Source organism: Esox lucius, chromosome 8, assembly GCF_011004845.1.
Source record: "Esox lucius isolate fEsoLuc1 chromosome 8, fEsoLuc1.pri, whole genome shotgun sequence".
Lineage (NCBI taxonomy): Eukaryota > Metazoa > Chordata > Actinopteri > Esociformes > Esocidae > Esox > Esox lucius.
This window is the reverse complement of record NC_047576.1, coordinates 33,306,827-33,333,925: the sequence shown is the minus strand read 5'-3', so window position 1 is coordinate 33,333,925 and position 27,099 is coordinate 33,306,827. Positions and strand designations below refer to the sequence as shown.

The window sequence follows — 27,099 nt, the reverse complement described above, 5'->3', positions numbered from 1 at the left end:
AAACAGTGTACGATCGCCGGCTGATTTTTTAGTCTAATACTGCGGGTAATGGAATCGCCAATGACTAAAGTTTTCAGTTTTTCAAGGCCACCGATAGAAAATGCCTGCCGATCATTCCCTTCCGAAGACGGCTCAGGCCTTGACTCCGACTCCAGTTGGGAAAACCTGTTGAAAGTCTCAGTTGAATTTAGCAACGATTCAGGTTTAACAGGTCGACGGCATTTCTTCCCAGTGACCAAGAGAAAGTTCTTGCCAGGGGGCTAACAAAACTATTGTTTCTTCCTGGTGGCGCTGACGCAGTTTTTTCTATTTCTACACTAGCATAATCCTTGCCTGACATTTGCGTCAGAAGCTGAGCCTCTAACTCTGCTATCTTTAACTGAAGACGAACGTTCTCCTCTGTGTTGTTGCTACAACAATTACAGTGATAAGGCATTTTAATGATACTTAGCATCGGGTGTTCAGGGGTGAGTAGTTCCGTTAATTATGTCCAAAAAGAGTCCCGGTGTAGTAAAGTTGGGTAAGAGGTCAACAGATACAAATATTGCGTTGGTAAAACTCTTAAAATAGAATTTTGACCAATTAGTTTATATAGAGTAAATTCTAAAAAAGTTTGGCAAGTAGGTAACAGCAGGCAGCGTACAGCACGTCAACAATCCCACCAGGTTTTGCAACCAGGTTATTGTCTATTTTTCATTGTCCCCCTCAAAGATTTCAGTTTGTTTTTCAATTGAATGGTTTCACATTATAGGTCACATTAAAGATGAAAAATGTTCTGACATGATCTTTGGCTCATTCTTTTACATCACAAGAACCTGGACTTTTAACAGGGGTGAGTAGACTTTTTATATCCACTGTACATCTTCATACTTAATTTTTCACACAGAATGTGGGAAATTAAAAATTGTCCACCTCAAATTAAGTCAAAAGTTGGTTTGAATGGTTGATAAAGCACCTTGCATTTTGCAACTGCTAAAGATCTAATATCTGATCTGAAAATCAGTGTCAGTGGAGGTTCAATTATACTCTGGAGATGGTTTTCTGTCTCTGGTACTGGGGCACATGAAAAATTAAATCAGCTGATTATCAAGGTGTTTTGGAGCATTCAACCCAGAGTCACAAAACTGGATCTCTGTCAAAAGGTTGTGGGTCCACCAGCATGATGACCGCAAAGACACACCAAAAGCACTAAGAAGTGTCTAAAGATGAAACGCTTGTATTCAAATGGTCAGCAATGAGTCCAGATCATAATCCGATAGAAAACCTATGCCAGAGCAGAAATCAGCAGTTGGGTTAGGGCAAGCCTAACCAGTTTGTTTTCGCAGCTGATTGGGGGGCAAGTTAGCAGAAGAAATACTTGCAAGAACACTTTAAATGGAGTAATCTTTGCCAAAGGCAACCAAACATTAGGTTTGAGGAATCATTTGTGTTGTGGGAAACCATGAATTATATGTTTCTTTTCTGAATTACAATAACATCAGTGATAATGTGGAAACCAAAATATTCTTAAATATCTACCTCATTTTGATGTATTAGTTTTGAAATAGTAGAAGGGTGTGAGTATTTCTGTCCAGAACTGTATGTACAGGTGCTGGTCATAAAATTAGAATATCATCAAAAAGTTGATTTATTTCAGTAATTCCATTCAAAAAGTGAAACTTGTATAATTTATACATTCATTCCACACAGACTGATATATTTCAAGTGTTTATTTCTAGTTGTGATTATAACTGACAACTAATGAAAACCCCAAATTCAGTATCTAGGAAAATTTGAATATTGTGAAAAGGTTCAATATTGAAGAAACCTGGTGCCACACTCTAATCAGCTAATTAACCCAAAACACCTGCAAACGCCTTTAAATGGTCTCTCAGTCTAGTTCTGTAGGCAACACAATCGTGGGGAAGACTGCTGACTTGACAGCTGGCCAAAAGAAAAACCATTGACACCTTGCACAAGGAGGGCAAGACACAAAATGTCTTAGCTAAAGAGGCTGGCTGTTCACAGAGCTCTGTGTCCAAGCACATTAATAGAGAGGCGAAGGGAAAGAAAATATGTGGTAGAATAAAGTGCACAAGCAATAGGGATAACCGCACCCTGGAGAGGATTGTGAAACAAAACCCATTAAAAAATGTAGGGGAGATTCACAAAGAGTGGACTGCAGCTGGAGTCAGTGATTCAAGAACCACCACGCTCAGACATATGCAAGACATGTGTTTCAGCTGTCTCATTCCTTGTGTCAAGCCACTCTTGAACAAGACACAGTGTCAGAAGCGTCTCGCCTGGACTAAAGACAAAAAGGACTGGACTGCTGCTGAGTTATGTTCTCTGATAAAAGGAACATTTTGCATTTCTTTTGGAAATCAATGTCCCAGAGTCTGGAGGAAGAGAGGATAGGCCCATAATCCACGTTGCTTGAAGTCCAGTGTAAGGTTTCCACAGTCAGTGACGGTTTGGGGTGCCATGTCATCTGTTGGTGTTGGTCCACTGTGTTTTCTGAGGTCCAAGGTCAACGCAGCCGTCTACCAGGAAGTTTTAGAGCGCTTCCTGCTGCTGACCAACTTTATGGAGATGCAGATTTCATTTTCCAACAGGACTTGGCACCTGCACACAGTGCCAAAGCTACCAGTACCTGGTTTAAGGACCTTGGTATCCCTGTTCTTAATTAGCCAGCAAACTCGCCTGACCTTAACCCTATAGAAAATCTATGGGGTATTGTGAAGAGGAAGGTGCAATAAGCCAGACCCAACAATGCAGAAGAGCTGATGGCCATTATCAGAGCAACCTGGGCTCTCATAACACCTGAGCAGTGCCACAGACTGATCGACTCCATGCCACGCCGCATTGCTGCAGTAATTCAGCAAAAGGAGCCCCAACTAAGTATTGAGTGCTGTACATGTTCATACTTTTCATGTTGATACTTTTCAGTTGGCCAACATTTCTAAAAATCCTTTTTTTGTATTGGTCTTAAGTAATATTCAAATTTTCAGAGATACTGAATTTGGGATTTTCATTAATTGTCAGTTATAATCATCACAATTAAATGAAATAAACATTTGAAATGTTTATTAGAGGTGATCCCGACTACCTAGAGGTGATCCCGACTACCTCTAGTCGGAACCTCTCAACCTCAAGCACGATCTCAGGCTCACCACCCACAGGAGGGACCATAAGGGGCCGGTGCGGAGAGGATCGGGCGGCAGTCGAAGGCGGGGGCCTAGACAACCCGATCCCTGGACACGGAAACTAGCTCTAGGGACGTGGAACGTCACCTCGCTGGCGGGGAAGGAGCCTGAGATCGTGCGTGAGGTTGAGAGGTTCCGACTAGAGGTAGTCGGGATCACCTCTACGCACGGCTTGGGCTCTGGAACCACACTCCTTGAGAGAGGATGGACTCTTCACCACTCTGGAGTTGCCCATGGTGAGAGGCGGCGGGCTGGTGTGGGTTTGCTTATAGCTCCCCAGCTCTGCCGCCATGTGTTGGAGTTTACCCCGGTGAACGAGAGGGTCGTTTCCCTGCGCCTACGGGTCGGGATAGGTCTCTCACTGTTGTATGTGCCTACGGGCCGAACAGCAGTGCAGAGTACCCGACCTTTTTGGAGTCTCTGGGAGGGGTGCTGGAAATTGCTCCGACCGGGGACTCTATCGTTCTACTGGGGGACTTCAACGCCCACGTGGGCAACGACAGTGACACCTGGAGGGGCGTGATTGGGAGGAACGGCCCCCCTGATCTGAACCCGAGCGGTGTTCAGTTATTGGACTTCTGTGCTAGTCACAGTTTGTCCATAACGAACACCATGTTCAAGCATGAGGGTGTCCATCAGTACACGTGGCACCAGGACACCCTAGGCCGCAGGTCGATGATCGACTTTGTTGTCGTTTCATCTGACCTGCGGCCGTATGTCTTGGACACTCGGGTGAAGAGAGGGGCGGAGCTGTCAACTGATCACCACCTGGTGGTGAGTTGGATCCGATGGCGGGGGAGGAAGCTGGACAGACTTGGCAGGCCCAAGTGTACTGTAAGGGTCTGCTGGGAACGTCTGCCCAAGTCTCCGGTCAGAGAGATCTTTAACTCCGGCAGAGCTTCGACTGGATCCCGAGGGAGGCTGGAGATATTGAGTCCGAGTGGACCATGTTCTCCACCGCCATTGTCGAAGCGGCCGCTCGGAGCTGTGGCCGTAAGGTCTCCGGTGCCTGTCGAGGCGGCAATCCCCGAACCCGGTGGTGGACACCGGAAGTAAGGGATGACGTCAAGCTGAAGAAGGAGTCCTATCAGGCCTGGTTGGCTTGTGGGACTCCTGAGGCAGCTGACGGGTACCGACAGGCCAAGCGGACTGCAGCCCGGGTGGTTGTGGAGGCAAAAACTCGGGCCTGGGAGGAGTTCGGTGAGGCCATGGAGAAGGACTATTGGCTGGCCTCGAAGAGATTCTGGCAAACCATCCGGTGCCTCAACTGGGGATGTCGTCGGGTACTTCGAGGATCTCCTCAATCCCGCCGTCACGTCTTCCATTGAGGAAGCAGAGGATGAGGGCTCAGAGGTGGACTCGTCCATCACCCGGGCTGAAGTCACAGAGGTGGTCAAGAAACTCCTCAGTGGCAAGACACCGGGGGTGGATGAGATCCGCCCTGAGTACCTCAAGTCTCTGGATGTTGTGGGGCTGTCTTGGCTGACACACCTGTGCAACATCGCGTGGCAGTCGGGGACAGTGCCTCTGGGATGGCAGACCGGGGATGGTGGTCCCTCTTTTTAAGAAGGGGGACCGGAGGGTGTGTTCCAACTATAGGGGGATCACACTTCTCAGCCTCCCCGGGAAAGTCTATGCCAGGGTTCTGGAGAGGAGAATACGGCCGATAGTAGAACCTCGGATTCAGGAGGAACAGTGTGGTTTTCGTCCAGGCCGTGGAACACTGGACCAGCTCTATACCCTCTACAGGGTGATGGAGGGTTCATGGGAGTTTGCCCAACCAATCCACATGTGTTTTGTGGATTTGGAGAAGGCATTCGACTGTGTCCCTCGTGGCATCCTGTGGAGGGTGCTTCGGGAATATGGGGTCCTGGGTCCTTTGCTAAGGGCTGTCAGGTCCCTGTACGACCGAAGCAGGAGCTTGGTCCGCATTGCCGGCAGTAAGTCAGATTTGTTCCCTGTGCATGTTGGACTCCGGCAGGGCTGCCCTTTGTCGCCGGTTCTGTTCGTAATTTTTATGGACAGAATTTCTAGGCGCAGCCAGGGGCCGGAGGGTGTCCGGTTTGGGGACCACATGTTTTCGTCTCTGCTCTTTGCGGATGATGTTGTCGTGTTGGCCCCTTCAAACCTCAGCATGCACTGGGACGGTTTGCAGCCGAGTGTGAAGCGGTGGGGATGAGAATCAGTACCTCCAAATCCGAGGCCATGGTCCTCAGTTGGAAAAGGGTGGCTTGCCCACTTCAGGATGGTGGAGAGTGCCTTCCTCAAGTGGAGGAGTTTAAGTATCTAGGGGTCTTGTTCACGAGTGAGGGAAGGATGGCACAGGAGATTGACAGACGGATCGGTGCAGCTTCTGCAGTAATGCGGTCGATGTATCGGTCTGTCGTGGTGAAGAAAGAGCTGAGCCGCAAGGCGAAGCTCTCGATTTACCGGTCAATCTACGTTCCTACTCTCACCTATGGTCATGAGCTTTGGGTCATGACCGAAAGGACAAGATCCCGGATACAGGCGGCCAAAATGAGCTTTCTCCGCAGGGTGGCTGGGCGATCCCTTAGAGATGTGAGAGGTGAGATGTTCGGTCACCCGGGAGGAGCTCAGAGTAGAGCCACTGCTCCTCCACATCGAGAGGGGTCAGCTGAGGTGGCTTGGGCATCTGTTTCGGATGCCTCCGGAACGCCTTCCTGGGAAGGTGTTCCGGTCCCGTCCCACCGGGAGGAGACCCCGGGGAAGACCTAGGACACGCTGGAGGGACTATGTCTCCCGGCTGGCCTGGGAACGCCTCGGTGTCCCCCGGAAGAGCTGGAGGAAGTGTCTGGGGAGAGGGAAGTCTGGGCATCCTTGCTTAGACTGCTGCCCCTGCGACCCGGCCCCGGATAAGCGGAAGATGATGGATGGATGGACAGACATTTGAAATATATCAGTCTGTGTGTAATGAATTAATATAATATACAAGTTTCACTTTTTGAATGGAATTACTGAAATAAATCAACTTTTTGATGATATTCAAATTTTATGACCAGCACCTGTATACTTCCCATACTTTTTAAATGTTTCCATTTATGTTGCATGTACATTACAGGCCAAAAGTTGGGACACACCTTCTCATTCAATGCGTTTCCTTTATTTTCATGACTATTTACATTGTATATTCTCACTGAAGGCATCAAAACTATGAATAAACACATATGGAATTATGTACTTAACAAAAAAGTGTGAAATAACTGAAAACATTTTATTTTAGATTCTTCAAAGTAGCCACCCTTTGCTTTTTTGATGGCGCTGCAAACCCTTGGTGTTCTGTCAATGAGCTTCATGAGGTAGTCACCTAAAATGGTTTCACTTCACAGGTGTGCCTATTCAGGGTTAATTAGTGGATTTTTTTTCCCTTATTAATGGGGTTAGGAACTTCACTTGTGTTGTGCAGAAGTCAGGTTGATACACAGCCAACAGCCCTATTGGACAACTGTTAGAATTCATATTATGGCAAAAACCAATCAGCTCAGTAAAGAGAAACGACTGGCCATCATTACTTTAACAAATGAAGGTCAGTCAGTTGGGAAAATTGTGAGAACTTTGAATGTGTCCCCAAGTGCAGTCGCAAAAACCATCAAGCGCTACAACGAAACTGGCTCACATGAGGACACGTTATTTTTTGTGAACACTTATATTCTTCAACTACAATGTTGTGTTGTCAACATAACATCAACCTAACTATTCTATATTTTTCATTGATAATTTTCCAGTAATTTGTTATTTTCATATGTTTTAACAAGCTAACCTGGCCACATACGTAAGCATAACTATACATTTTTTGTATTGACACAATGAAAATACCCCAGAAAGATTCCTGTATACTAGTGGTTCAGGTGCTGGTTTTGATTACCATCTAGTAATATGGTCAGGTGAGGCAGAGAAAGACGAAGCTGCCACTGCATTCAACAGTTCAACACGCCATGTCCTCAACTGCCACAAAGAACTACCATCAACACAATGTATATAAAGGTCTTTCTTTGTTCAGGGTTGTGTAGAAATGAACCACTTCTAGTCTTTTTGATATAAATGTTACACTTCTATGAAACTGCATAGTATGTTTGCAAACACTTTAAAAAGACAATTTGGATATAATGCCATAATTGGGGGGCCTTCCATAAAAAGGTATATTTAACCAAAAAGTAGGTTGTTTTCCCACAGCTTGACTCTATGAAAGAACACATTTGACTTCTAAAACACATCTGCACCACAACTTAAGTGAGATTTATAAGAATTGTTATGCAATTATCTGTTTTTTTATTTGTAGTGTCTTCCAACATAATTTCCAACTTCCAACATTGTTTTTTGTTGATCAGTGCCAAAAAATCCCAATGAAATCAATTTAGTTCAGTACATGTGCAAGAGTCCATTTGGGCTGTTTACCTACACGATCTACTGTCTACAAGCAATGTTTACAGTATACATCAGATAAATAAATTAGGAGTTCTCAGTTCAAACCTCATTCTACGTGGGAATCCATTACTGTCACTCACAGCATCTGATAAATACAGTGATGATCTTAAGGCCAATGTTAGTCTTATAACCTTCAAGCTAACATAAACTGCTAAAACCCATCAATGCATCCACTAATACATATTCTGTACGATTTTAATTTGGCCTAAACATCCATGTGCTAAACATAAATGTTGTGCTCCTCTTTGCAATGTAAACAGATTGTTAATCACTGCCCTGTACAAATCATATAGTTATGACTTGGTGGTTATAGTACTGACGTGAAAAACATTTCTGGAGGGCTTTCATACACAGAGGCGTCGCTAGGTTCACAATACATTCGGGGCTTAGCCCTCCCATCTGCCCCGCTCGGGACAGAAAGTACAATGTTTTGAATGTACATGCGGAACATTTCGATGCACACGCTAGCGGCCTACATGTCTAAATTGTCATAATGTGCCCTCTGAATTTTTATTATTTAATTTTTTTGGGGTCAATTTGAGATCCGGGGCTATTCATAAAAGAACAGGGGCTATAGCCCCGAACGCCCAGGCCTAACGACACCACTGTTTATACATACTATATGCTGATAGCTAGGCTAAGGTAGTTGTAGGAAAATAACTGCACAAATCGACAATTCACACACTACTTCACCTCCAGCTCTGGGTTCAAAAGTCACAAAGTTCTCTCATGGAATTTGTTTCCAGTAGTTAATCTGTTAAAAGATCAATCCTATCACTAGAAATTCTCACCACAAACATCTGTAACACCAGAAGAGGAAAAGACCTGTCAAACAGAGCGGAGAGGAGGAAATAGGTGAAACCAGGGATGAGGATTTCAACAAGTAATTTATTAAAATTACATTTTTATAGAAACACTTTACAGTTAGAACACTAAGTTCCCACCACTGAATCTTAAGCACATTCTCAAGGCATCTACAGACAAAACTGTTGAGTCTGTCTACAGGCAAAAAAGCAGGGGAGGGAGTGAACAAGTAGGACCAGTTTGAGAATGTTGGGAGTATAAGTAGTCATTCACGACAATTTTATTGATACACTTGTTATTATGTGTGATTAACAACATGTCCATGTCATCCATGGTGGAAAGGAAAATGTGACAATGTTTTTATTTAAAACCTGCAAGGCTTTAAATAAGTACAACATGTTACAATTGCACTTCAACTGAACTTGTGCCTCTGTCACAAGACCGTAGTGTTTAAGTGTGACACACCCATGACATCCAAGTGCTCTACTCTCAAGGTCCTTCATTTTGACACTTTGGTCGTCGTGACATTACATACGCATATTTCCGATTCACAAAAATACCCTCAGTTTGTCTCAGAATATCATAACCCCACAGCCAGGCAGGGACAGGTCAGCCAGGCCCCAAAAGTCTCCCCTCTCAGTAACAACACTGGGGCTTTAAATGCTCACACTGTCAGAGTGTGACTGACCTAAATCATTGTTATCCCTCTACTAGCACTTCCTGCCAATCAGGTATTTTGATCTCCCTTGTCTAAACTATTCTAGGATTAAGTAAATTTAAGTAATTTAGCAACACCCCGGGTTTCGGCGAGATATCCTGGTTTAGGCAGCTGCAGGTTTGTATTCAAAGGTCCTTGTGACCACTTCACTGCAGAGTATGTGATCAGATTGTGTAATTCGACTCGAGGGAGAAACAGGTATCCAAAATCTTGGAATGGTGGGCATCTGTCCGACTCCGGTACTGCTCTACCACAAGCTCTGGGCATTCGCTGACCAAAATGTTTTGGTTTCTTCATACATTTTCTTCAGATATGTTGACTGCATGTCATCTTACGTAAATCACAAAAGTAGATGCAGGTTATATTGTGGTTTTAAACAACAATTTACTGAGTGGCAATTATTCCTGAGTGTGGAGCAGTTAAGGACATCTCCATGAGTGAAGAGAAAGATTTCTGACTGCTCAGCTTACATACTCTGGTCTACTGCAAATGCAACTACTGGAATCCCTGCATCTGAAGCATCAGTGTTTCTTTTGTGTTCAAACACTGAGGATTAAGGAAGCACGTGTTCCTGAAAATGAACATTCTACTATCTGAGGAGACAAAGGGCTGCAGTCAAATTCTCCCCCTTGCTCTAGATCACTACCACCTGTAAGGATTCAATAGCATCAGATTGATGTTTAAGATACTCCTTTTTTTTTATCCATATGGTGTGAACTACACACTGTTTTCATGGAAAAAGTTAGAGAACTGGAGTGCAGGTCAAAAACTTTGCATTTACAGCTAGTAGTTGATATGCAGAGGTAAAGTCCATCTCCTGGACTGATTACTTGTTTGCTAACAAAGCAGAGGACACTACTCTACACGTATAGGTTTTGACAATGAGACAAAGTGATCAGCTTTTAAAAAATAAATTAAAAAAATAAGGAAAAAAATAGAAAACTATATTCCACACAAATGTTTCTAATCTTTTTAGTTAAAAGCTGTCCCAACTAACACAACCTCACTGGAAATTAACAATGAAAAAGGACAGCTACAAGGATTTTCGAAGATCCAAAGAAATTTAGGACAGAATTCTATGGTATTAGCCAGGAAGTAATGAATCTACACTTCCATCCTAACAGATGAACAATGAGATTACTGATATTGTTTTCAGTCAATCAACTGTACCTTAATCCATGCGGTAGACACAGACAGGGCCGTGCTAATGTGTACTGCAGCCAGACAAGCATGGATTAAGATTAAGGCTCTTTGTCACAACCATTCTCTAGACTGATAGACTGACACTGATCTAATGTCAGCATTTCTTCGATCCAACAGGACGAAATGGATGAGCTGATCCTGAAGAAGTATTCTTCTATGTTCTAGGTACATCCAGGTGGTGTGGATCATCATCATCATCTTAGTTTGGGGAAAATCCGGATGAAGAGGATCATACTGATGAAAACGAAGGAGACGAGGATAAGCATTAGCCACAGGAACCAGTTGACAGACTTCTTGGTGTGCTGCTCCAGTCGCTCTGACTCCACCTTCAGTTTCTCAAAGTTGGTGTCTGCCTGCCGCATAGACTGGGACAGGGTCTGACAGAGAACAGAAACAAAAGACATAACTATCCTGACATAGTAGCCACTACTGCTACTACTTAGGAAAAGACAAAGATGCATGTTAACGCTCAAAACGTTCTCTGGTTGCCTCAGACTGGGTCAGGAGCAGAATCAGAGCAAGTAACTGATAATTATGATATCAGAGCTATGCTACCTAACATACTGGCTATGTCTGAATACAAATGATATTTAAGCTGTGGCTGATGTGTAGACTAGTTCAGGGTCAAGATGGACAAAATGTATTCCGATAAAGATACTATCTGTCCAGTTCCAAATCTTGCACTACTACTACCAAAAATGTAGAACCTTTCCATCCAGCCTAGGGGATTCTGGGCCTCCTAGTAGCAACTGTTGAAAAATCTGTCCATATATTAAATACAGTACCTAGACTACCAGGTTCAACAAACAATTTAGTTTGGAATTTTACTTATCCAATACTGCCATCTGCTGGACTGTCACAAAACACTAATGTCAAGCTAAATCCTGTTGTGGACAAAAATAGACACCCTTGCTCTAGATTCTATTAAATGTGAAAGTGCAGAACAAATGTTTGATTGCAATATGCTTTGTTCTACGTTAAAACTACACCGGACCGAAAAATACCCCTTTTCCTTCTCCACATTTTTTTGTTATAGACTGATTTTATAATTTTGTATTTCTGTTGCAATACAGTAGCAGGTAGCTCTGCATTCTATATTGTGATATACCATTACAGTTGGAACTTAATTTGGACAGCCAAAATGGTCCAGCAAAATTAAACTAAACACATTCTGCATATTTAAGTAACGGATATAAACCGTCCTTAAAGTTTTGAAAGACTTGACTTATAGGCTACTGCTGCAAAGGCATAAAGCCTACATAACAAATGACAGCATGTTTGGCGTCTGTGGACAGCAATTTTCAAATAATGCCACAGCACTGTAGGACATTCCGCTTTTTTGTTCTGGGAGCAACAAATGTTGCCGTGGCCCTGTTCTTGGGATAATTGTCATACTGAAGGAGAATTTTAGTTTTTTAACCGAGTGGAACAGGTTCTCCTGCAGTATTTCCATGTATTTATTCAAGCCATTCTTTAATTTTAACAAGATGCCCAATCATTGCTTATGAGAAGCATTCCCCCAGCATAATACTTAACGGTAGAAATGGGGGGTCATGGACAGTGTTGGGTTTACACTACAAATAGCACTTGTCTGAAAAACTACCTTGGGTTCACATAAATATTTTCCCCTATCACAGCTGGCACAGTGTTATGCTTTCTAGCAAGCACCTGACAAGCTTTTGGAAGGTACTGTTTGACAAATAACCTCTTTATTGCCCCCATACAGGCCAGTGTTAATGCAAAGCTTTTGTAATGGTTTAACGGTGCACCATTATTCCACTACCAGCAAAAAAACTGTTTATCTTGGAAGTGAATAGGTGATCTGATGCAGATTTACTTCCCGATAACTGATGGGAGATTACTTGTACACATATCCTAATGTAGTATTCTGGATGTATTTTTTGTTACAACTGGTCTCATCTAGATACGTTAAGAAGAAGAGGAAATCTGTGTTTAGATTCTCTATAAGTCAAGTCTGACAACCTCAAGAAAGTGTTATGTTTACATTGACCATTTAGCTTGGGGATTATGGTAGAGTGGTCTCTGGGATGGAAACTAATGCATTGTTTGGGGTAGCCACACCCCTGTGAGAATGCCAGGTTTTTGTGATGTAAAAAAGAATGAGACAAAGATAAATCTTACCAGAACTTTTTCCACTTGTGACCTATAATGTGAACAATTCAATTGAAATACAAACAAACCTTCAAGGGGGAAAAATATAAACCTTACAATAACCTGGTTGTGTAAGTGTGCACACCCTCTTATAACTGGGGATGTGGCTGTGTTCACAATTAACCAGTCACATTCAAACTCATGTTAAATAGAAGTCATTACACACCTGCCATCATTTAAAGTGACTCTGATTAATAACAAATATAGTTCAGCTGTTCTAGTAGGATTTTCCTGACGTGTTCTTAGTTGCATCTCAGAGCAAAAGCCCTGGTCCGCAGAGAGCTTCCAAAGCATCAGAGGGATCTCATTGTTGAAAGATATCAGTCAGGAGAAGGGTACAAAAGAATTTCCAAAGCATTAGATATACCATGGAACACAGTGAAGATAGTCATCATCAAGTGGAGAGAATGTCACAACAGAGACATTACCAAGAACTAGATGTCCCTCCAAACTTGATGAAAAGACGAGAAGAAAACTGGTCAGGGAGGCTTCCAAGAGGCCTACAGCAACATTAAAGGAACTGCAGGAATTTCTGGCAAGTACTGGCTGTGTGCTACATGTGACAACAATCTCCCATATTCTTCATATGAATGGGCTATGGGGTAGGGTGGCAAGACAGAAGCTTTTTCTTACAAAGAAAAAACAAACATCAAGTCCCCCAAAAGCAAAAATGTGTTATGGTCTGATAAAACCAAGGTTGAACTTTTTGGCCATAATTCCAAAAGGTATGTTTGGCGCAAAAACAACACTCTACATCACCCAAAGAACACCATACCCACAGCGAAGCATGATGGTGGCAGCATCATGCTTTGGGGCTGTATTTCTTCAGCTGGAACCAGGCCCTTAGTCAGGGTGGAGGGAATTATGAACAGTTCCAAATACCTGGCAACTTTGGCACAAAACCTTCAGGGGTCCGTTAGAAAGCTGAAGTTCACCTTTCAGCACGACAACGACCCAAAGCACACATCCAAATCCACAAAAGCATGGCTTCACCAGAAGTAGATTAACATTTTGGAATGGCCCAGCCAGAGCCCAGACCTGAATCCAATTGAACATGTGTGGGGTGATCTTAAGAGGACTGTGCACAGGAGATATCCTCACAATCTGACAGATTTGGAGCGTTTTTGCAAAGAGTGGGCAAATATTGCCACGTAAAGATGTGCTAATAGACTCCTACCTAAAAAGACTGAGTGCTGTAAAAAAATCAAAAGGTGCTTCAACAAAGTATTAGTTTAAGGGTGTGCACACTGAAACCAGGTTATTGTGAGTTTTTTATTTTTCCCACTCAAAGATTTCAGTTTGTTTTTCAATTGAATTGTTCACGTTATAGGTCACATTAAAAGTGGAAAAAGTTCTGACATGATTTATCTTTGTGTCATTCTTTTACATCACAAGGACCTGGCATTTTAACAGTGGTGTGTAGACTTTATATCCACTGTATATTGGTGAGAACGACCATTGGATGGTGAGAAGATACTGGAACAAAACTGAGACAACATTGCTGTAATTTTCAACAAATAACTGAACTTCTCTTGACTCAACCGGGTTTGTTATTAGTATTTTAACCATAATAAACAACAAATATCTAAGCCAAATTTATGCATTTGTTTCACTTCATCTTGAACTTTTGTATAATCCTCTTCAGTCGTAATTTTCCTTCAGATTAAAATCCAGAAAATCACATTGTAGGATTTTTAAAGAATTTATTGGTAAATTATGGTGGAAAATAAGTATTTGGTCAATAACAAAAGTTAATCTCAATACTTTGTTATATACCCTTTGTTGGCAATGACAGAGGTTAAACGTTTTCTGTAAGTCATCACAAGTTTTTCGCACACTGTTGCTGGTATTTTGGCCCATTCCTCCATGCAGATCTCCTCTAGAGCAGTGATGTTTTGGGGCTGTCGCTGGGCAACACGGACTTTCAACTCCCTCCAAAGATTTTCTATGGGGTTGAGATCTGGTCACTGGCTAGGCCACTCCAGCACCTTGAAATGCTTCTTACGAAGCCACTCCTTCGTTGCCCGGGTGTTTGGGATCATTGTCATGCTGAAAGACCCAGCCACGTTTCATCTTCAATGCCCTTGCTGATGGAAGGAAGTTTTCACTTAAAATCTCACAATACATGGCCCCATTCATTCTTTCCTTTACACGGATCAGTCGTCCTGGTCCCTTTGCAGAAAAACAGCCCCAAAGCATGATGTTTCCATCCCCATGCTTCACATTAGGTATGGTGTTCTTTGGATGCAACTCAGTATTCTTTCTCCTCCAAACACGACAAATTTAGTTTTTACCAAAAAGTTCTATTTTGGTTTCATCTGGCCATATGACATTCTCCCTATCCTCTTCTGGACCATCCAAATGCTCTCTAGCAAACCTCAGACGGACCTGGACATGTACTGGCTTAAGCAGGGGGACACGTCTGGCACTGCAGGATTTGAGTCCCTGGGGGTGTAGTGTGTTACTGATGGTAGCCTTTGTTACTTTGGTCCCAGCTCTCTGCAGGTCATTCACTAGGTCCCCCCGTGTGGTTCTGGGATTTTTGCTCACCATTCTTGTGATCATTTTGACCCCACGGGGTGAGATCTTGCGTGGAGCCCCGGATGAAGGGAGATTATCAGTGGTCTTGTATGTCTTCCATTTTCTTATAATTGCTCCCACAGTTAATTTCTTCACACCAACCAACCGGAGTGTGACTGTTTGAGGTTGTGGACAGGTGTCTTTTATACTGATAAGTTCAAACAGGTGCCATTAATACAGGTAACGAGTGGAGGACAGAGGAGCCTCTTAAAGAAGAAGTTACAGGTCTGTGAGAGCCAGAAATATTGCTTGTTTGTAGGTGACCAAATACTTATTTTACAGAGGAATTTACCAATACGTTCATAGAAAATCATTGTTGAAGTGTACCTATGATAAAAATTACAGGCCTCTCTCATTTCTTTAAGTGGGAGAACTTGCACAATTGGTGGCTGACTAAATACTTTTTTGCCCCACTGTATACTTGTGCAAGCAAGACATTTCAGTTTCTATTTTCCGTAGAAATATTTCCCAAGATGAAACCAAATGTCACCATACAATAATAGATTTTTACCTTCATTGTTTCCTATAAAATATTTAACTGAATGACATTTAAACGTACCGTTTGTAATTCAGTAATATGACAATTGGTCAGGAGACTGAATACTTTTTTTGCAAGACACTATGTACAAACATTAACATTCATGAAATGGGAGGTTCAATTTACTTTTTACTATTCGAACTGTGTTGGTAACCCGTTTATATAAGCAATACACCTATTATATACAGCAGTATTGGCCACATACCACACCTTCTCTCTTGCCTTTTTGTTCAAAACCTAATTATTTATTTTAACAGTTCTGTAGTTGCCATGGTGCCATGAGACTGGCATAGAAATCCAGTATCTTTTTTAAATATAGATACAAAATAGGCATTATTAATCATTATTACAAATGCACAGGGAAGAGAGTGAAAAATTTCACAGCAATCACCATATAGCCACATCAGAGGATGCACAACTTGAGGCAGGTGAAAAAAAAACCTCCTATTCAGTGCTGATCTTGCTCTACACGTCATTCTTTATCCACATTCTCTACCTGATTTGGATTTGAGTCTGTCCACTACAAAGGTAAACTAAAAAACATTGTGTGCAGTTCACCCAAATAATCGGCTGCCACCTGCCCTCCATTATGGTCCAAATCCAGGACAAGGAAGTGTGCACACAAGATCAATGCTGACCCCTTCTACCTACTATTTCAAAAATCTTGACCAGAGAATTATCCCACCAAAAGATTTTCCTACTATTCTCACTAAATCAAGCCACACCTATTATCAAAAGAGCTCCACTATCCTGAACCCAAGTCTCTGTATTTATATCCTAGAACTGTAAAATATGTTAATGTGAAAATATGATGCATGTACTCACCACTTATATCCCATTATCTTACATAATTGTAAGCATTATCTTACTATTGTAATCAATTGGAAGTCACTTATTTGGTGTATTTTGTCCAGGTACAGTGGGGAGAACAAGTATTTGATACACTGCTGGTTTTTTGCTGGTCCAATTGCAGGTTTTCCTACTTACAAAGCATGTAGAGGTCTGTCATTTTTATCATAGGTACACTTCAAATGTGAGAGACAGAATCTAAGAAATCCAGAAAATCACCTTGTATGATTTTTAAATAATTAATTTGCATTTTTTTGCATGACATAAGTATTTGATCACCTACCAACCAGTAAGAATTCCGGCTCTCACAGACCTGTTTGTTTTTCTTTAAGAACCCTCCTGTTGTCCACTCATTACCTGTATTAACTGCACTTGTTTGAACTTGTTACCTGTATAAAAGACACCTGTCCACACACAATCAAACAGACTCCAACCTCTCCACAATGGCCAAGACCAGAGAGCTGTGTAAGGACATCAGGAATTAAATTGTAGACCTGCACAAGGCTGGGATGGGCTACAGGACAATAGGCAAGCAGCTTGGTGAGAAGGCAACAACTGTTGGTGCAATTATTAGAAAATGGAAGAAGTTCAAGGTGACGGTCAATCTCCCTCGGTCTGGGGCTCCATGCAAGATCTCACCTTGTGGGGCATCAATGATCATGAGGAAGGTGAGGGATCAGCCCAGAACTACACGGCAGGACCTGGTCAATGACCTGAAGAGAGCTGGGGCCACAGTCTCAAAGAAAATCATTAGTAACACACTACGCTGTCATGGATTAAAATCCTGCAGCGCACGCAAGGTCCCACTGCTCAAGCCAACGCATGTCCAGGTCTGTCTGAAGTTTGCTAATGACCATCTGGATGATCCAGAGGAGGAATGGGAGAAGGTCATGTGGTCTGATGAGACATAAATAGAGCTTTTTGGTCTAAACTCCACTCGCCGTGTTTGGAGGAAGAAGGATGAGTGCAACCCCAAGAACACCATCCCAACCGTGAAGCATGGAGGTGTAAACATCATTCTTTGGGGATGCTTTTCTGCAAAGGGGACAGGACGACTGCACCGTATTGAGGGGAGGATGGATGGGGCCATGTATCGCAAAATCTTGGCCAACAACCTCCTTCCCTCAGTAAAAGCATTGAAGATGGGTCATGGCTGGGACATCCAGCATGACAACGACCCGAAACACACAGCCAGGGCAACTACAGAGTAGCTCTGTAAGAAGCATCTCAAGGTCCTGGAGTGGCCTAGCCAGTCTCCAGACCTGAACCCAATAAAAAAATCTTTGGAGGGAGCTGAAAGTCTGTATTGCCCAGCGACAGCCCCGAAACCTGAAGGATCTGGAGAAGGTCTGTATGGAGGAGTGGGCCAAAATCCCTGCTGCAGTGTATGCAAACCTGGTCAAGAACTACAGGAAACGTATGATGTCTGTAATTGCAAACTAAGCTTTCTGACCAAATATTAAGTTCTGCTTTTCTGATGTATCAAATACTTATGTCATGCAATAAAATGCAAATGAATTACTTAAAAATCATACAATGTGATTTTCTAGATTTTTGTTTTAGATTCCGTCACTCACAGTGCAAGAGTACCTATGATAAAAATTACAGACTTCTACATGCTTTGTAAGTGGGAAAACCTGCAAAATCAGCAGTGTATCAAATACTTGCTCTCCCCACGCTATGTTGTCTAACAACAGCAGCACAATCATCTTAAGTGCAATTATGGGTATATCTAAATGCGAATAGATGTAATTCTGATTGTACCAACCTGGTTGTCTTGTTTGATTATATTCTGGGCCACCAGAGTGTTGTTCTTCAGGTTGCGGGCCAGGTTCAGCATATCTTCAGCCAGTTTCTCCTGCAGATTGTGATGGTGCTGTAGCACTGCATCCAGTTCTGCTGCTGACTGCCTTTCATCCAGCGCCAAACCCCTGGAGTGGGGGAGGGACTATTTTTTATTTATTCTGTAATAAAAAGATTGGTGAACTGCAATCTTTTTATGTAATTGTTAAATTGAAGTTGTACATTTGGTAGGCACTGTTCCACATTCGAGAGCTGAGTGAGAAGATATGAGATTAAACGATACCTTCTGTTTCGGAGGTCTGTTTCAGAGTTTCCTGTTTTAGAGAGAAAATAATAATTAACAATTATGCTAATAAAATATTTCCTTTTAATATTTAAAAATATTAAATGTCTACCTTTGTTTGGCAGGCCCTGTAGAAAAAGGGTAGCAGAAATGAAAAGGATAGCACTTCATAAAAAGGAAATTACAAATATTGGAAAAATCATGGAAAGGACTAATCATCAACCGTCAAATTGTCAGAGTAGAAACAGACAACTGAGACCCACCCAACAGTAAGCAACAGTATAAGGTTGGGAGATAAACTTACAGTGGCCATCAGCTCATTTCTCATCTCTCCTGTGCACCGAGCTTTTGTCTGCATGTGAACTGTCTTAGTGGCTGGCATCCTCTCACTGGTTATGGTCGGAGTTCGTCCAGGAGCCAGAAACTGATTGGCCAGGGCTTTCTCTGTCCCAGACTATAAACAACAACAACAGGAGAATTATCTAAAGTCAAGGAAACATAAAACAAACTTACAAAAATATAATACTATAATGTGAATGGATTGAAATATAATGTATCCAATTATTGCGGATAAAGATCAGAGTGAAATTCTTATTTTATACTAACCAGTTTCTCTGCTTCTAGAAGACCTTTCAAGAAATCTACTTTTCGTGTGTAGTCCGTCATCACTTCTACTGTGGGTTTGCTGAAGGGAAAAATTGAAAACACTCATTAATATCAAATAATATACACTGAACAAAAAATGAAGGGAACCTGTAATCATCACAGTATAACACCAAGTCAATTAAACTTCAGGGATATCAATCTGTCCAGTTAGGAATCATAAGCGATTGTGAATCAATGTCCCTGTTTTGGTGCAAATGAAAGTGACAACAGGTGCACAGGAGAGGCAAAAGCAAGACAACCCCCAAAATGGAAATGGCTTTGCAGGCAGTGGCCACAGAATTGCTTTCTCCTTATCCTGACTGATTCTTCTCCAGTTCAGTGATGGTCTGGGAAGGCATGTCCTTGGAGGGACGCACGTGCTAGCCAGCGGTACCCTGAATGTGGTTAGGTACTGGGTTGAAATCCTCAGATCCATCGTCAGATCTTACGCTGGTGCAGTGGGCCCTGGGTTCCTCCTGGTGCAGGACAATGCCCCGGCCTCATGTGGCCACAGTGTGTAGGCAGTTCCTGGATGATGAAGGCATTGATGCCACTCACTGGCCGTCACGTTCCCCAGACTTGAATCCAACTGAGAGCCTCTGGGATGTTATGTATTGGTGCATTCGACACCGCTAAGTAACGACACAGACTGTCCAGGAGCTCACTTATGCCCTGAGTTGCTGAGATGAAAGTCACACTGGAAATTGGTTCAGCCTGTGATTTAAATTGTTTACTTTTATTTTCGGTGTGAGTTTGAATCCAGCCCTCAACAAGTTGGTGATTTTGGTTTCCATTGATCGTTGTTACATCATTTTGTTCAAGGAATTACACAATGCACAGAGATTTAAGTGTTCACTTAAGTTTCTTTGAGCAGTGTGTATTAAACCAATGATTACCTCAGAGCACAGATTCTAAATTATTGGGCCCCTTGATAGTGTGCCAAGCCGTCATCCATGCAAAAGGTGGCTACTTTGAAGAATCTACAGAATAAAGTGTACTTTGTTCTTTTTAAATACTTTTTTGACTAATTAGCACAGCAGTTCTTACAGGAAACCTGAGTGGTCACTGGTCAGCAGAAAATCAGTGGATACCTGGGATCGTCCCTACCAGAATAGCAGATTTCACTGACTATATAATCGTCAGGTTACTCACACAGTCTATTGTGTGCTGGTCTACAAGCATGCGGGTGCCAACCCACCCACCCGCCAACCCTGCCTCAACCAGTTTGGTTCTGTGTTTCCTTTTCATGGGAATCGGTACTACGTACCTTGTTCACTGCCTGTGGGGATTGCTATTAATGATTTTATGGTGTTGATATTGTTATAAGTAGTATGTGTACACAATCAGATGATGGCAATAAGTTACACCAGAGGAGCAAAACCTAATGCCAAGACCTGTAAAAATTATGTCCTAATAAATGGTAAAACTGAAAACGAGGCGTTTTCTGTCTGAATTACATGAATCCATTAGTTATTTCATATTTTCACTGCCTGATGTGTATCACTCCACAATTTGTAAATTAGTTAAAACAAAGAATGATTAGACATCTCGTACTTCGTACGTTTGTGTACAGTAAAATTATGCAAGAGTTCAAAATATTGATGTGGTTTGTATTAATAACACAACCCCTCCCCAAACGTAATGAGCACAAGCAGATTAAGAACAATAACAACATCAAAATATTTTTTTTACATTGGTAATGTCCTCTACATTAACTTGCTTAAGCTCTAACCATTTCTCAGTTTACTCCACATTATAATATTCTTTACCCTATGTAAAGTATTATTGAAAAAGTAATCATGTTTTGTTTATATCTTTCCCACATAGTACTTTGATTTGGAAGGCACAATAAGATAATTGGAAGCCTTATTGTTGCGGCAGAATGTATATAACGTTTCACCACAGATTTATTTTGAAGGCAAAATACAATAATCAGATGTCTTATTGTTGCTGCCGAATATCTAATGTTGCCTGCATGACACTAAGCTATTGTAGCTGATTGTAACTATGGAGTTGTGACAGTGAGCTAGGTAGCGAACTGTGGTTGTCACTCAGATGATGGCTACCTTCTTTATATCAACGTCCCAGCCACATACTGACAATTCAACACAAATGTGTGTGCACAGACACAGCCAGTTAAGTTTCTCTGATCTCACTTGCTAGTCTGAACATTGGGTGTAGGACGTTGCTGCTCTGTTCCGATGCTTGTGCGATAGTAAACTGCATGAATACCTAAACTAAAAAAATAATTTAAAAAAATCTGTGGCGGCGCATCACAATTTAGCAGTGGCGGTCTGCGCCTCTGATTACAACAAGAGGGAAACAGTGGCATAAACAAAGAGATGGGACACTGCCACACAAACACCAAGGAGCGCACGCGCGCACACACAGCCAGTAGAGCCTGATGTTCTTTCAGATCCATTGCACTTTCAGAGTAGGTATTCAGCATAAAGCTTAATTTATTTACTACATAGATTAAAGGTATTACAATACCACTCATTCAAAAAAAAACTTGCAATGAAAGATTTTGAATGAATCTTTCGTGCATACTTTATTTTTATCCAACATATTGAACATAGTCATTTTTATCTGAATGACTCGGCTAATCATCAGAATATTCGACAGAATATTCAAATACCCAAATAGTAATTAGTGACAGGAAGAAAGAAAAACGTCCTGTTAAAGTAAGTATCAGCCAAATGTACGCATTTTGCATGATTTTCCTTGTTCTACTACAGTAAAGACTGGAACATCAACAAATTTGGAAAAAGTGCAGTGGTCTGAGTATTTTTCAAATGCACGCTAGAATCTTTCAACAGATGCCAGTTGCTTCTTCGGAAGCAAAGCAAACAACTTGCTTCATTTGCATTTTCATAACAATGTTGCTTTAGAAATGTTTTAAGATACCAAAGAATAAAGAGCATTTCAATTGGATGACAATGATAGTTGGCATGTATAGCTTCCTAAATATCATAACATTTGTAGAACAATTTTCCTTTGAATTCCTTAGACTTTTTAACCAAAATTAATGTTTACACTTAGTTTTTTACTCAATTCCTTGTTTTGCCATTTCAACGCAGATTAGTCAAGCTATTTTTGTTTGGTTGAATTGTTCTTTGAACTTTGACACAAAAAATGTATGGACATTCATAGGTAAAACATGAATTAGCTTAGTTATACCTTGGACTTTTCCTTAGAGCCACCAACATCTCTTCCAGGGCACCAACATACTAGAAGAGAAAAGGGAAAGTAAATACTGGTTTGCATGGTATTATCAGTCAAATCTACACCGATCAGCCATAACATTATGACCACTGAGTGAAGTGAATAACACCGTTAATCTCATTATATATTAGGCGGCATGTGAACATTCTGTCTTCAAAGTTAATGTGTTAGAAGCAGAAAAAATGGGCAAGGATAAGGGGTAAGGTAAGGATCTGAGCGACTTTGACAAGGGCCAAATTGTGATGTCTAGACAACTGGGTCAGAGCATCTCCAAAGTTGCAGCCCTTGTGGGGTGTTCCCGGTCTGCAGTGGTCAGTACCTATCAAAAATGGTCTAATAAAGGAAAATCGGTGAACCAGCGACAGGTTCATGGGCGGCCAAGGCTCATTAAAGCACGTGGGGAGCGAAGGCTGGCTTGAGTGGTCCAATCCAACAGATGAGCTACTGTAGCTTAAATTGCAGAAAAAGGTAATGCTGGTACTGATAGAAAGGTGTCAGAACACACCTTGCGTATGGGACTGCGTAGCCGCAGAACAGTCAGGGTGCCCATGCTGACCCCCGTCCACAGCCGAAAGCGCCTACAATGGGCGCGTGAGCATCAGAACAGGACCACGGAGCAATGGAAGGTGGCCTGGTCTGATGAACCACATTTCCTTTTACATCACGTGAATGGCCGGGTGTGTGTGCGTTGATTACATTGACAACACATGGCACCAGTATGCACTATGGGAATGAGGCAAGTCAGCGGATGCTTTGGGCAAAGTTCTGCTGGGAAACTTGGGTCCCGCCATTCATGTGGATGTTATTTTGACATGTACATCCTACCTAAGCATTGTTGCAGACCATGTGCACCCTTTCATGGCAACGGTGTTCCCAGATGGCATTGGCCTCTTTCAGCAGGATAATGCACCCTGCCACAAAGGAAAAATTGTTCAGGAATGGTTCGAGGAACACAACAACAAATTAAATGTGTTGACTTGGCATCCAAATTCCCCAGATCTCAATCCAATCGAGCATCTGTCTGATGTGCTGGACAAAAATCTGATCCATGGAGGCCCCACCTTGCAACTTACAGGACATCTGCTGCTAATGTCTTGGTGCCAGATACTAGAGCACAAATTCAGAGGTCTAGTGGAGTCCATGCCTCGACAAGTCAGGGCTGCTTTTGAGTCAAAAGGGGACCTACACAATGTTAGGCAGGTGGTCATAATGTTATGGCTGATCTGTGTATATTATAGCTCTTTTTATGTAAAAATTGGTACTGTATTTAAAGGTACTAGAAAGGACTAGAAATTCACACAACATTTCTATTTCATTTAAATATTATGCGACAACTAGAGAATGTTTTCTGTGTTTGTGTTATCTGTCAGTGTTATGGTGTAGATTCTATTATATATCTACATATAGAGTACACATTTTTTGACCAGTCAGAGAGGGAAAAAAATCAGTCATTGGAAAGTAATCATATAAATGCAATAGTTGCTATAGCAACTGTGTAGTTGTGTGTATAGCCCAAGCGCTGAATTTGATGTACAGCAACTACACTATATATAGATAGAAACATACAGTTGCTATAGCAACTATAGCGTTTATATAATTACATTTAACTTGTGAAAAATTTTAAGACGTGTAAGGTAGTTAAATACAAGCTATTCAGCTGAGTAAATCCAAACGAAAAACAGGGCCCATTAAAGATAAATTAACCAATGAATGTACTTAACCTACAATGCAAGCTTTTCGTTTGCATTAAACTGCTTAGCCGTTTAGAACACAGACGTTATAAAATTACGTTAGCTAACTATTACTGTGGCTATCGATAAGCTATAATATACATTAGAATAATTGCAGGCACGGTAACGCGCTCGTTCCTGTCACTGTTTCCAACCTGCTGACGACGTGGCTATTTATCCTGCTACTACTGTAAAGTCATTCTCCCACTGAATAGCTAACGCAAGTAGCATACTGTCGCATAATTTGATATTATCATTGCCTGCGTTTTAAGACAGTCTCATTGGTCAAAGACCCTTAAACGATTTACCTTTTCCAATCTCCATTCCGTTTCCCCTCGCTTCTCCGAGGCAATAGATTCGCAACGGGACAATAATCTGACAAAATTTATTTCTAACCTAGTCGAAGCCATGTTTGAATCAGACAGCATGTCGCAAGGATCTTACGTCAATAATTCTGGCGGAAGTACTGGGTCATGGGCAAGGGGCGGCAACCGGCCAAAAAGGGTCTGGCTTCCAGACCCAAGGTGTCGAATTGATTAGCGTCATGCTGGCAACATTAGAGATTCCGTAGCAACAATAAGACTTCCGGTTTTCGGATTTTGCCTTCAAAATAGAAGTCCGCGGTAAAAGATTTTAATATTAAATGTATCGATTTTGACACTTTGCTTAGTGTATATTGTAAAAATGTACTGTAGGAAATGTTCAGGAGAGTGGGTAGAATAATTATATGCAAAGAAATCAAGGGGCACTGTGTTTTTGCAATTGTTGCTAGCATTTTACTCCACCCATCCTAGATCCTATTGGCCACATTGTAACTATAAAAAAATAAATTGGCGTATAGAACAGTTTTTTTTTTTATAGAGCAATATATATTTCATATCCATTGAGTTGCATTGTGGCCAATGGGATGGGTGGAGTAAAACACCAGCAACAATTGCAAATACACAGTGCCCCCCTTTTTTTGCATAGAATTAATCTATACACTCACCTGAACATTTCCTACAATACATTCACTGCGGCGTATAGAATAGTTTTTTCTGTACAGGGCAATATGCATTTCATATCCATTGAGTTGCATGGGATGGGTGGAGTAAAATGCCAGCAACAATTGCAAATACGCAGTGCCCCTTGATTCTTTTGCACATAAACACTCTATATAGTCTCCTAAATATTTCCTACAATACATTCACTGCGGTGTATAGAATAGTTTTTTTTTTTTATAGGCCAATATATATTTTATATGCATTGAGTTACATTGCGGAAAAAGAGGGTGTGGAAAATAGTGTTGCTAGATGTAGCACACAGTTCCCCATGATTAGACAGGTTTGTCTTACTCTACACATTCTCCTGGACATTTCCTACACTGCTTTCTCTGTGGAATATTCAATAGTTTATGAGTTACGAGGCAATATGTATTCCATATTCTGTCATTGGCATTGTCTGAATTTTAACACCCACTTTTTATCGAAATTACTCTTAAATATGATCATATTTGAATTGTTGTCAATGTTTTGAGAGGTTCATGTTCTCAAACAATTAATAAACTCAATTTATCTCAGTTTTTGTGTAATTCGTTGGTCTCTTTTATTTAGAAAAATTCCAGATTTTCGTGACCCGGAAGTGTTTCTTTAATGTTGCGCATAAGACGCTGATGTTGAATTGTGGTGACGGTAGTTTTACGTTCGGTATTTGACAGATATTCAAAGCTCAATAGCGCGCAAACATTTTAATTTACAAACCCGGGTTAGTCTTGTTATGAAAGAAAAAAATTGGACAACACCGCACAGGGCTCGTTTTCTCGATTCCGATCGTGGTTTTCGAACTGCGGGAGACATTTATGGCGACATGACAGTCTGCACATAACCAATAGTGATATGCGGTTCGCGAACGATTCGTTCGTTTAGAATGAATCTTTTTAGTGACTCAGGACTCACAAGTACTTTTTTCTCTAGTGACTCTTTCAGTTGTGTCGTATCGAACGTTTGACAGCGGATTACTACAACATGATCTCTTGTTTTATACCCGGTCCTCCAGCCATGGATGTAGCACAAAATTCTGGGCCCTGTACATAGGCGGTCTCTGAGGGCCCCTCCCCACTTTATTCCAGATTCAAACATTTTTGAGGGCCCCTCTACACATTAGGGCCCTATATACTTAGTACCCCTTTTCCCCCTAGTCCAACGCCCCTGCCTCCAGCTCAGTTCTCCGATCAACATATATGTGCATTCGCTGAGAAAAACTGATAAAGGCAGGAACATCATAAAGACTTGTTTATAATTGAATGCAGACTATAATAATTAATATAATAAAGAAAAGATGAAAACATGCACGGAGCCGCTGCCTTTGCCTAAGTAAAAAGACTCGTGAACGACTGACTCGGTCAGTTTTATCATTCAATCGAACGGTTATTTCGTTCATTTGAACGAGTTCTACCCAACCACGGAATACGCTGTTAGTATTACCATCGCAAAGAAAATTAGATAAAGACAGTAGCATTATAAATACATGGTTGTAACAGATAATTGGACACATGGTAGGTCTAAAATAATTAATGTAGTTGATTTTGTTGATTAATGATAAACATAGATGGAATCGTACACTGAGCCTTTGCGTAATTATAAAAGAAAAGTTGTTCTAGAAAGTAGCACTGTACATACATGTTTGCAACAGATACTTGGATGCATAACCTACAGTAAATAATGTAGTATTTCATTTGTTTCTAGCATTGCCATGACTCAACGCGTTTCTCATTAGTTTTCCTCAAATTCTATCTACAGTTTACAATGTCTTAGTTTATAGTTATTTGTTTAAGAAATAACATTCCTATTTTATTCTTTACTGTTCTAAATGTTTTAAGCAATTGGCATGCGATTTTCATCAAAACATTTCCTGTCATGTTCATTTATTTGTAAGCAAAGATA

General features: G+C 41.5%; 1 protein-coding gene across 4 annotated transcripts; it reads right to left on the bottom strand.

The window, feature by feature from the left end:
- Positions 1-8,496: 8,496 nt before the first annotated feature.
- Positions 8,497-24,657, bottom strand: use1 (unconventional SNARE in the ER 1 homolog (S. cerevisiae)). 4 transcript variants are annotated; one of them, XM_013135130.3, is made up of 8 exons: positions 24,487-24,657; positions 22,404-22,453; positions 19,185-19,263; positions 18,883-19,032; positions 18,691-18,706; positions 18,579-18,609; positions 18,261-18,423; positions 8,497-10,587 (listed from the first exon to the last, which is right to left on the bottom strand). In XM_013135130.3, the coding sequence occupies exons 1-8, from the start codon at positions 24,604-24,606 to the stop codon at positions 10,405-10,407; spliced, it is 792 nt and encodes a 263-aa protein (XP_012990584.1). In that variant the 5' UTR covers positions 24,607-24,657; the 3' UTR covers positions 8,497-10,404. The 4 variants fall into 4 exon arrangements, with proteins under 4 accessions (XP_012990584.1, XP_010865405.1, XP_010865404.1 ...); XM_010867103.4 differs by having other exon boundaries at positions 10,428-10,730; positions 18,261-18,402; positions 24,487-24,656; XM_010867102.4 differs by having other exon boundaries at positions 10,428-10,730; positions 24,487-24,654.
- Between the last annotated feature and the right edge of the window lie 2,442 nt (positions 24,658-27,099).